The sequence below is a fragment of the Haliaeetus albicilla genome, chromosome 9 (assembly GCF_947461875.1).
Source record: "Haliaeetus albicilla chromosome 9, bHalAlb1.1, whole genome shotgun sequence".
Lineage (NCBI taxonomy): Eukaryota > Metazoa > Chordata > Aves > Accipitriformes > Accipitridae > Haliaeetus > Haliaeetus albicilla.
The window spans coordinates 20,493,836-20,506,326 of NC_091491.1; the positions used below are offsets into that span (position 1 = coordinate 20,493,836).

At 40.9% G+C, this 12,491-nt stretch overlaps 1 protein-coding gene across 1 annotated transcript; it reads right to left on the reverse strand.

Moving 5' to 3' along the window:
* Positions 1–639: 639 nt before the first annotated feature.
* On the reverse strand, positions 640–12,271 carry LOC104320655 (vesicle-associated membrane protein 2). Its single transcript, XM_009922976.2, is given in 6 exon segments — positions 640–2,046; positions 4,248–4,299; positions 6,210–6,368; positions 10,007–10,121; positions 12,044–12,072; positions 12,074–12,271. Coding segments are annotated over 6 exon segments (555 nt in total). The 5' UTR covers positions 12,257–12,271; the 3' UTR covers positions 640–2,029.
* Positions 12,272–12,491: the final 220 nt, after the last annotated feature.

Sequence of the window (12,491 nt, forward strand, 5' to 3'; positions counted from 1 at the left end):
TTCAAATCAGCTAGCCAAATATCTTAGTAGTTTAAAAGGGGTCCTGAAGTTGGATGGCTTATTCCTTTTCCAGTGAAGGCTCAATTATATGTAGCATTCAGTTGTGGCACCTCATGGAGTCAATGTCCTTTATGACAGCAGAGTTTTCTTTCTGGCCCATAAGGATTTTAGAATTTTTTATGTACTCACTCAGCTGAAGGATTGAAGTGAACAGGGCATACCAGGGAGTCCAGTAGCACATTAGTAACTCTGAAAGTTAAGTTTCATTAAGACTGTGGCCACCTACTACTTATTGATATGAAACAGTACATATAAATATGAAGTAATAAATATATAGGGGGGGGGGGGAATGCAGCTGGAACCTTTCAACTGATCATTGCTTATTCTGTCTGCAAAATTCTACTTAAGCACAATTTGTATATACACCCACTGCAGTAAACTGGTCTGGGTCTCTATTTTTTTTAATATAGGACCATGTCAAGAAAGATGCTCCACAGTGGGAATATTTACACCACTATTATCACCACTTGTATTCCCTAATTAAAATGCAGACAAAAAAAAAGTTGTTTTTTTTTTTTTAATTCTACAAATGCTTCTTAGAAATTCAGAAGGAGTTATCCTAAAAAGACCCATTCAGAATTTCCTGGCTCAAAATTTGATAATTCATTTTTATTTTGGTTAATTATGATTAAACTATTCAGTGTTTAAAAAAAGAAAAAACAAGGAATTCAACATTTGGGAGAAACCCTACAACAACGGCATACAAGAACTTTCTCTCAAACTGCAATGTATCATTTCTCTTAATTACATCAAATGTTAAAGTGAGTATGAAAAATATCTCAGCTGAGCACTTTACAAAGACGACACTATAGTTTATGAACTATATACACACACGCAAATTAAATTTTTAAAAAGCCCATTAACACCACCACTTTGGAACAATGTTTCTCTGCCTTCCTCTTCTCCAAGAAAGCTTTGCTAGGCACCCTTCCCTTCCTCAGCCTCTCTCCACTGTTCCCTCTATTTACCCATACCTTCTTCTCCTGATTTTTGAACAGTCCTCACAGTAGGGACCATTTCTGCAAAATGCTGCAGAGGTTGCTTCCTACAACTGTGCTGGCAAGCCACAGACATCACCGAAGTTGTTCATGTGCTTTAAGTTAGGACCATAAGTGTTGGGGATTGGCATTCAAGAGAGTCCCATGAAGTCTGACAAACAGTGCCTTGAGTTTTTAGCAAGAGTCTGTATCTTGGTCATTTATGGTGCCTGTATTACAATTTTTGCATTTCACTTGGCTTTTTCAAGATTGTGCTAGCTAATGCTTTTAGTTTTCATACAGTTTTCTTTCTGGCTTTCATATTGAGGTCATCCTGCTTGTACAGAACACCCCATAAGGAAAAAATTAAATCCATAGAAGATGATAATCCAGTCCTATTTATTTCCTGCAGACAATGTTTTTAGATTTGGATACTACAACTAATCTCAAAAATCTGTGTTTTGTTGGCTAGGTTGAAAATAAGATGTCTTACATGAATACTTGTAGGTGCCACTCTTTTCAATGGGAGTAGCTGGTACTACCTCAAAAAGATACATCTGATGATAGTGGATTTTGCCATCCAACTTTAGGTGCTCAGATTGAGAATTTTGGCTCTAATGTTTGCTGCAACCTTAGGTTTGGGTCCAATCCACCTGACAGTGTCCCTTTAAGCAGGAGCTTCCCCATAGCTGCATTCTCTGATCCCGAGATGCTTAGGATGCTTTTCATATACTACAGTTTCTGAAGGTCAATGCATACACATTTTAACACACAGTGATAAGACAGTGTATGGAACTACTTGGCAGTATTTAGCTGGTACAGTTTCTTGTGGAAACAACAGAATTCCAAAACACACCACACCGAATGCTTATGGGTTATTACAAGCAAAAATCCCAAGACACCGGGAATTAAAAAGCGGAGTTCAACAAAGGAACACTGATACCATTGGTTGATATGAACAAAGTTGTGCCAAGTCTTCCTTCTTTGCTTTTTCAAGTGGAGAAATAAACTGGGAAAGGAAGCAGAAGGGGAAAAAAAATAAAAAAGACATAAACCAACAGTTATTAGAGTTACTGTTAAGCTTTATCTCACAGAAGCATGTGCTCTAAGAGAATGGCAAACACCTTTAACACATCTTTGCTGAAAGAGCATGACGTGTCTTGAACACAGTATGCCTTCCTAGCTGGAATGGGGATGCTCCTCCTGTGTCAAAAGGAGTTTGGAGGGGGAACTGGAGTGGAAAGCAGGGGAGACTGTGGCTCAAAAGATAGAAAGGGCAAGGACTGATGGTGCTGTTAGCCGCAATCCCCAGCTCCAGCAACACCTGCAGTCCCAGATGTTATAACTCTTCCTTCAGAAGGGATCCAGCCTGCTTTTGCAGGGCCCCACTACCACAATAGTAGGGACCCTGGCTTGGGCTATTTCACCACCCATGGTAACTTGCTGCTGTGAGGAACTGCCCAATTTATCTGCATCTATAGCCAGCCCTGCATGGAAGGTATGATCTTGCTCCCATTCAAATCAGTGACTGGAGAAGTCAGGCAGGCCTTGTCTGTGACAGCACTTGGATGCTTGATGTCAAGAGTATTTAAACATGTACTTGAGAGCTACTGTAAATAAATACATCGAGTTCAATACAGAGGGTCCTTCCTGAAGCTGCAACCTTTAGGCACTGTTACAGAAGGATCAAATAGACTGAAAAAATAATTTAAGATCCAGAGCTTAAGTACATTTAAATCTCACTAGACTTGCACTAGATCTCACTATGGTAAGCCATAACCTGGGTTTGATGATGTGACACTCAAGTGTGTGATTAAATAGCCTAAACCCAACCCAAGCCATGTCAAACCTGCTATGTCTATTTCTAAACTTACCAGGACAGACATCCAACATTTAAAACCAGGAGGGAAACAATGTTATTACTTATATATATATGTTATTACTTATATATAATTTCAGCCTCAACTTCTAATGAGAAATTATGAGCTATCTCATCTGCTTTTTACTTTCTTGTTAAGATACACATAATGCTCATTGATGCATATATACACAGCAATCACTTCAATGGCTGCACATCCGCCTTCCCAGGTTGCTGCACTAGACTGCAGAACAAAGGCCCATCTTTCCCTTGAAGCCAGTTGCCTTGAGTACCCAGTTAATATAGTTAATTAATATCTAGCCATTTCCCATTCTTGCTGTATCAGTGTTATGAAACGCTACAATTATTCTGGGTCACTCTGGTGCCAGCATTGATAAGACTAATAAACTGCCACATGTGTCTCAATCCATTTAGTCATGTTTACAGGTGATTCTGTAAGCCTTCTTTGCAGAAGCAACAGAGGAAAATGGAAACATGCAGAATACAAGGCATGTAATTTGAGAGCTAGGAATTAATTCACAGCCACAGTCTAGCCTCCTGGTGAATCTCTTCTGGGTTACTACCTGGATTGTCTAACTCAAGAAATCTCCCTTTTAGGAGTTAATGCCATATTACAGTTATGTCACATAACGGCTGTTGCTAACACAGGGGTTACATAAATAAAATGTTCAGTTCCTGTCATTACAAGATTCCTGGCTCCCAACCAGCATGACTCCTATTATTCATTGATATGTTATCTCTCCTGTAACAAACGTGTGGAATGAGATGATCTTTCAAGACAAGAAATCATTAAGACTTTGGGCAATGTTTTAACAATATTCAGGTATTCAAGATGTAAAGGGATTTTCAGAAGCACCAACATCTCAAATTCCAGCTGATTTGGTGGGAACTAGGTACCTACATGCTTTTAAAAAATGCATCAGATGCCTGTTTGCCTGTGGACCTTCACTCTCTTTTTATAGGCTTGAGGTAATTCAAGCATTACTGTTCTCACTAGAAAACACCAGGACTGTGGCACTGGTTATAATGAAAGGAAGATACCTGAGACTGCACAAAAAATTCTATAAACATGAAAAGGGAGAATCTTTAATCCTAGGGAAAGTTATGCAACATGCTAATGTCATTAAAATGTCAACAAATTCTACCTATATAAGTGTCTGGAGAGTTTGCAGTAATTCTCACTATAACAGCATGACACTAGAAGGGGAATTTCACAAATTAATCAGTTTAAATAATTTTATATCCATTTTTGTTTGTTTGTTAATATATCAGCACTTCGTAAGTCACAGAGCTATCAACATCATAAATGAAAGAGAAAATTAATTACTCACTTATAATTATAATGAGAATGACTGCGCATACTACACCAAGGATGATCATCATCTATAAAAAGAAAATTATGAGGAAAAAAAAGAGAAAGTCAGGTTTTCACATGAAAGACATTAACCCCTCAGGTTTTTTGCTTTTACTTAATGGCTCATTCCCTGCACTTTTAATTCGTGCAAAGACTCACTGCAACAGAGTTGTTAAGGCCCCAGATTTAGTGTCAATATTAGGAACAGCTGACCACTAGCAATGAACATAGCCTCTTCTGAAATAAAACAACTCCAGAGGTGATTTAAGTGGCTGGATTCACACATCGCCATGTACCACTTAAACCAGAGTGACTTGATCACTTTTCATCACATTCCCATAGTCAGGAAAGAGTCAGCTGGAGGTGCCTAATGCCTAGCAGGTATTTGTGCTGGCTTTGTGTACTTGTGCTGTTGAGAGAGGTAGACCATGCTAGCCAGCAGGGTTTCCAGTGTGTTAGCTAGGAAATAGCTCATTGCAAAGTTGAAGTCTGCTCCTACAGGAACAGATACATCAGAGCCAGCTGTGCACAGACCATACCAGCACTGAGTTGTGTGGGGTAGAGGCCCCCACATGCGACTTGCTGAATGCTAATGAGGTCACCAGAGATGCTGCAGTCCAGTTCCCATCAGTAGCCTAGTGAAAACGGAAAGACTGAAAAACAACAAGCACGGACATGTCAAATCAAGGGCTTCATTCCTCCCAACATATGTCTGGAGGACAGAGCCAGCCATTGGCTTGCAGGAGATTTATTTATTTTCCCCCCTCCTTCCAGAGTCTGGGAGCCAGAGAAAGGACAGGGGGATTCTGTTTGTCAGGGTAAAGCAGGAAGCGACAAGGAGGAAAGGAGAATGAGGGTAGGTTTGAAGGTCTAGTGTAGTGTAGGTCATTGTGGTGACTGCAGTCAGCATGGGTGAACCTAACTCAAAATCTGTGTCTAGAGCTTGCATTGTCAGGCAAAGCAACAGGGCAACAGCTAGAAGAGGCCCAGAGGAACTGCTCAGTTCAGTTTCTAACCTAGATCCACTTATTTCTGGAGTGTTGTACGTGTAGTTTTGCCAGAATATTTTGCCTTGCTTTACATTTCATAGCACTGTGGACTGAAGAGAAAAAGCAGGCAACAGACTGGTGAGACATACATGTGGGATTCTCCTTTGGGAACAGGTGGTTTTATTTGGGTGGACATGAATGGTCAGCAGCAAAGATGGTATTGAAGAGAAATGGAAATGAAGCTGAACTTTTGGCATAGTGTTCATGTTGGTGGTGCATGAGTAGAAAGAAGCAAGGATATGGGGTCTTATATGAATAAAAGGAGCTGAAGTTTCTGGGTCCAGAAAACACAAATCCTGGAAGAGATCTGAAAAAGAAAAGGAGAGTGAGGTTCCCTCTGCTCATGGGAAAGGATGAGACTTTGAAGACAGCAGAGGAAGAGCTGGTCGATTAAAGTCCTCCTCTACCTTAATCTGCCCCTCTTTTAAAGAGACTGTCATTTCCTCAGTTCTCATAGTGGTTTGTGGAACCAAGTATTTTTTTGGTAGTTTACCATCCTAAAGCAAGATCAAGAGGCTGATGATCTCCCACAAGGAAAAAACTTCTTTTCTCCCACTACTAGAATTCACTACACCTGTTCAGGTTTTGTGATTCACACAGGGAACTGACATGAATTAACATGGAATGCTCTCGCATCCCTATCTGCAGGCACTGACTGAAGCATCATAATTTGTATCTACATTTTATATACTGGAGAAATTATCTAAAGAATAGGTTCTGGTAAGGAGCAAAGTTGCCTGAGTTATTATCCTTGAGCGTAGAGGGCAAGGCATCTCTTTCTCCCCTTGAGACCACTTAGAGATGCCATCCTGCAAGCAAAGTCCCATTAAGTGCAAGTGAAACTAATGTCTGCTATGAAGTGATTCTTAACAAGAATTTATATTCCTTACCTTGCAATTTTTCCACCAGTATTTTCTCTTCAGTTTGGCTGCACTGGTTTCAAACTGTGAGGCACCTGCTTGCAATGCATCTGCCCGGTTGTCAAGCTCTGATAGCTTCTGGTCTCTTTCTAGCACCTTGTCCACATTCATTCTCATGATGTCTACCACCTGCAAAGGCACAGCTTCACATTAGATTCCACACACAGTAAAGCTGAAGGTCACCCATATGTTCACACTCTGGAATATCACATACCATACTGAAACCAGCCGTTTGCCATTATGGTATGTGATGGCAATTACCTGGACAGTGCCTCAAAAGCCATGCCTATGGAAACAGACACAGTGAGAATACAGATGAACATAGCTATACTGTGCTCAGATGCCCTTAAAGGTAAAAAATAAAGGGACATTATGAAATAGCGTAAGTAGTTTCATTAAAGCTTTTCATTTCTTTTAGCCTACAACTAGCTACTTTGCTACAGATACAAAAACCTGATGGAGACCAGTACCTCTATACTACATTTTGGCTGACATTTGTCCAGTCATCGCTAAGACCAAGCCATTGTTTTCCTTACACATTTAATTTAACTTCCTTACCTGAACTAGAGAAATTGGCTAGATAAAAGCCACTCTAAAGGGAACTGTATGCATTTCCTGACCAACGAATTTACTCATTCTGCAGATCTTTCTCGGACAAGATGACTTCCCAGCCATAATTTGAAGTCCTCCTTGAAAGTGGAGGAGGAGAAAATTTTACCTGAGAAAATTCAGCCTGAAGTATATCAGGGAGCTCATGCCACCTCTTTGCACAGCCTCAGCGAAAAAAGTGTGCACACTCAGTACATAGTTGATAAGGCCCTTTCATGTATATATTTTATACACTGAGTTAGACGAAAATCCTCTTCTAGCAAGCCAATAACTCTAAATAGAAATCCTATACAAATTCATCAGTAATATAAATGTTAGACAGTATACCAATCTCAGTAAAGTTGTGTCCACTTATTCTAGCAGTGAATATGGTTGCTGGTCTGTTACTTCTCATACCCTGTAATAAGGAAGGCCATGTTGTTTGTATTTAATATAATTTAACTATTACCTGCAAAAACCCAGAGTTATTAAAAAAAATACATTATTTAAATACAGTGAGATGAAACTGGTAGTGAAAGAGTCTTTGAAAGGACTGGCATCGGGTTAAATGCTGTTCCAAAACTCGAAACATTAGTTCCACTTGTCTACCAAACCTAAAACAAAATCAAATGTTTTGGTCAAATTAAATTTTCTTACTTGCTTTTTCAAACCAAAACCTTCCAAGCATTTAAGTTCATATCAAATAAAAAAAAAATTGTTTTAATTTCTCAGCTAGTATTTAGCTGAATTTTGTCTTGGTACAATGTTTCATTGTGAAAATTTTAAACTATTAGAAAAAGCTGAAACAAAATACTGTAACATTTTCTACGCATTCTCTCTTTTTTTTTTGCCCAGAACTATTTATTGAATTTAACCTGACTGCAGTGAACACTTGTCCAGATAAGACTGCATTTCTGTCAAATAAAGAAACATTTGTCTAGACTAACATCAAGATCTGGGCCTTGGAAAATAAGTTCTAGGATGCCTAGAGAAATCAGAGGGGGAAACCCAACATGCATATAGCTGAAACACTATATCAGCATTGATATAGCATTAAAAATGTCAGTCATTTTGCTAAGACCAAAAATTTTCTCTTGAGCAAAGTCGTGATCGCGTTGCTGAGTTTCGGGTTTGGGTCTGAAGTGCTGTGCAGAACAGCACTTGGGGCAGAAGAGCCATAGGAGTGTCGTGCTGTGCTGTGGTGTTTGGTGCCACCTACAGATTACTTTCCCACAAGACATGAAAAAAACCCAACCAGGAAGGATCTGGGAAGAAGGTCAAAGCAATGCTTAACAATTCAGCTCCTTAGGTGCTATAAGCCAGTTTCACCCTGGTGACTTCAGAGTACTGAAAGCCCAGTGGCACTTTCCTCCCTCGTCTATTCTCGTACTGTGATTTCCCTATTAAACAAGGATCTGCTGACCATGTCCTATGCACTCAAAACCCATACCAGCCTCAGCCTCCCTCCCAAACGGGAGGCGAAAAAAATTTGGATCCTGATTACCACCTGCATAATCCTCAAATTCCAGAGCTACTCATATTAGGTAAGAATTCCTGCCAAAATTACACCATCATGCTTCACAAGAAGACAAACTTGCATGGGCTTGAGTGAAAAGTCTCAGAATACAGAGTATCTTAAACACAAAGCTGGGATTCACTAGCCTCACTGGAGCCATCTCCATTGATCTGCTTGAAGAGCCCTATGTTTCTGACCTGCATCACTCATTTTAGACAATAACTAGCAATTATTTTTTATGTTCTAGGGACAATTACTTTTGCTGTAGCTCACATAAACAATTACAGCACCATCATGATGTAATATGTTCAGGAGAAGAAGTTTGTTTCATTATTCTGACCCAAGACAAAAGCTAAAATGTAATATTCCTTTCCCCACTGCAAGACACACTCCACTAATGTCAATGAAGTTAGCGTGATGTGAAAATTGGTGATAATGAGAGAAGCTGGCCTTGAAATTTCTGCAGCCAGAGGATGTTCTTGTGATCAGCTCTGAGTATCAGCAATGGGGAGGCCAGAAAGACCCTGTTTCAGACCTTCAGCAAAGAAAAAGTTCTCAAAAAGACAAAGCTCAATTTGACAGGTGTATTTAACTCATCTTAAGAAATGCATTTGAGTTGGATGTTGTGAGGTCTTGTCTACTATTTTTAAAGCATACCTGGAGCTTTTGAAAATAGAGGCCTTTATGCATGTAAATTGCTATTTTCTAACGTGTATTTTATTGAATTGGCATTAAAGAATCACACAAGCCCTGGCCACTTCCCCATAGACAGTAGGCAACTAGTTACTTAAGTCTTTGTAGGGGTTTAGCAAAATTCTATACTTAGTACACAGCACACAGCAGGTGTGCAAGGATGCTACAGCTGCTACTGTACTGCTGCTACACTCAGGGCCTACACCCATAAGTGGTGGTATACTCACTTATTGCCATTAACACCCCAGTTACATGGACACTGGCATTACAGCCAAGGTGGCAGGATAGTCTGTATGCTACATGAATTTAAGGATCCAAGCTGGAACAGGCATGTGATCCCCCAAGACCAACACAAGGAGTGGGAATTTGTTGAAGATGCTGTTATGATATCATGTGTGAGTGCCTTTCTTTGGGGATAAATTGCGATGATTAATCAATAGAGCTGTGGCTAATGAACACAGCCCTGAGCTGTACAAAACTCATGGCTTGAAACTATCTATGAGAAGCTGATGGTCTGTCCCTGTGAAACAGCCTGTGAGCTTAGCATCTAACCTTTAGGAATGCAGGATCACGTTCAAAGAGCTGGTTCCACTATGACATTTCCTCCTAACCTGACTGACTGGGATGAATTCCTGAATTGGCACCAATGCCCACATTTATTCTGCGGAAGTGTTACTGGTACAAGGATGTTCATACTCAGAATCTCTCTTGTATTCTCTGCTTCCTCATAAATGCAATCCTTTGATAAACTTCATTTCCTAATGTGGTGGTGCAGTTCTGGAGGTGATTTTTTTTAAGCAATCTGAACTGCTCTTCTCTCTCTCATTCTCCCCTGTGACACCTAGGTCCACTGCCTTCAGATAAGCAGGAGTTGCTGGATCACTAGAGAGGAAACCATCTTAAAGAAAAAAAAAACAACAACCACATCAGCACTCTCGTGGTGAGCAACAAATCACCTGGAGCCACTTACCTCATCCACCCGGGCTTGTGTCTGCTGCAGCCGTTTGTTGCTTGACACGTTGGTAGCAGGAGGTAGCCCTGCAGCCCCAGCACTGGTGGGACCTTGGGTAGGAGCTGGAGCAGACCTAGATCAAAACCAGAGAACATAAAAATTGACTGAAACCATCTTTGCTTGTTCACTACCCCTTTTCTGGAGCAAGTCAAAAGTACCTATCTCTTAAAAGGAGTTTTCCATTGTCTCAGCTCACATTTTCCATTCCTGGAGTACAACGCTAGTGTCCCATTCCCTCCCATGCTGTAATTAGTTTTCACGCTATTTCTTGATAGGACCATAGCAAACTCTTCCCCTCCCTTTCCGTCTTTTTAAACAGCAAGCAATTCGATTATCTACCCTAAGTTAGGCCAATGGCCAAACCGATTACAGGACTGACTAGCAGGGCAGAGCTTACGTCCCACTAAGGAAACAGACTCCACTCTGGGTATTTTGTGTTGATGCCATAGGAGCCAGGGCTGCGACCCTGCCTTCCTCCTCAGTGTGCTGAGTGACATTCTCCCCTGCTCCTCAGTGTTTGGCTGGAAGCTAACCAAGTAAAGATAAACAAAAGGAGAGGAGAAAGAAATGGAGAAGGAAGTGGGGGTAAGAATTGCACATAGCATGGGGTTAGTCATCTCAGGCATTCAGCAATGTTTAACCACCCCAACGGTGGTCACCAAATGTCCCACCAGAGCAGCTGGCCAGGCTTGAACATCTGCCACAGACCCTGAATGAATATTTGCAGCAATGCTGTGAACAGAGCCCTGATCTCCTGCGCATCAGCTCTTTTCTTAAGCATCAACACTGGCTTTCCCCAGCTTGCTGTAAGACAAAACAGAAGTCCCTTAAAATCCACCATGAGATCCATCTGTCTCAGTCCACGAGCTTGTGCAGAAAAGTCATCCTGCCAGCCTGAACAAAGTCCTTCAACCTTAGCCAGTCGTTCTTCACACCCACACTTGAACCTGTGAAACCTTACCTTTCCTTTCAAGGGACCCCTGTCACTTCTTCCTGCAGTGAAATAAAGCCCTTCCTGAAGCTGCAGAGGAAATCCCTAAGCATGTGAACTGAAAAATACCACAAATCCCACTCATGCATTGCCAATGCCTTCCCACAGTGGCAGAATGAGGGAACACAGTGTTTTTCTGTGAATCATTCCCTTTTACATTCTGAGGTCTCATTAATGCTGCTGGAATTAAAGCCTCATTAATACAATGTCAAAGTGCCTAGGGCCACTAAAGTTAGTTCCCCAAAAGTACCTTAAGCTGCAAAATTCAGTTTGACAGTATTGCCTGTGGGCTGAGATCCCTACAGATAACGCTGACTCTCACAGAGTCCCAGTGATGGAGCAGCTGTTTGCAGAACCACAGCACCGCTGTATCTTACACTTCTTGTTTTTTAACTGTGGGTGAGAACGTCATTATCAAGCTTTAGTTGAAAGAAAAGAACTTGAGCCACAGACAAATTGGTCATCCTTTGAAGACCTCACAGCCACTATTAAAAACATAAAAGACCAGATGCTGCTGCCACCTGCAACGGAATTACTCCATTGAAGGGCCATGGGCCAGGATCCCAACAGGATTTATTCTGAGTTTACGCTGTTGTCACAAAGGATCAAAATCTGACTATAATATATATCAGACTCAAATAACACAAAACAAGATCTCCCCAGACCATTAACAACTTCAAAGGGAGTTTCTTATACAACAACAAGAGCTAAAATTGAAATTGTAAAATTTCTTTGCAGTCAAGGAAGTAAACAGGCTTTTTTCCAATCAACCCAAGCAGAATTTTTTCTATGGAAACATTGTGACACACTGTTCCCTACTACAAACATTAACAGAGCTGCCCTCTTGAGCTATGTACTGTTAGCAACCCAGAGCTACATAAGCAGTGTGTAAGAAGTGTTTTTCCTGGCCATGTATTTTTGCTACTAAGCATAGCTTATAAGTACAGTGGTGTACTTGGTCAAAGCTACGTGATAACTCACAAGTTCAGTGCTCTGCCATATACCTTTTCTGCACAGTAATTTTCACCTTTTTTTGCACGTCTCAAGCTGTCCTTAAAATGACTTGGCGTAAAGTAGACACTTCCCAATTTGTTCTCTTCCAGCATCCTTGCTGCCGTCTGATTTGGTTTCAACTGTATTTCCTGGGGCTTCTCTGCTTCCTGTGTAAGGGAGGAATGGATGGGAATAACGGGTATTTTTACAGCTGCCCTGACCATCCAGCAGGAGTTACTGTAACTACCAAAGAGAGATGGCAATCTTTATGCTAAGGTACAGCAAGCTTGTAATTAACATACCTATCTTCATTAATTACATAAAATCTAATACAAGAGCAACCAGAGCTGGGTGCTGCCTGCAGCGCAGAGCTACTGTTTCCAACCCTTTTGTCTCTGGAGTTGTGCTCTCCTTACACAGTAACAGCAGCTGCCTCACTTACGGCCTCAGCGGTCAGAG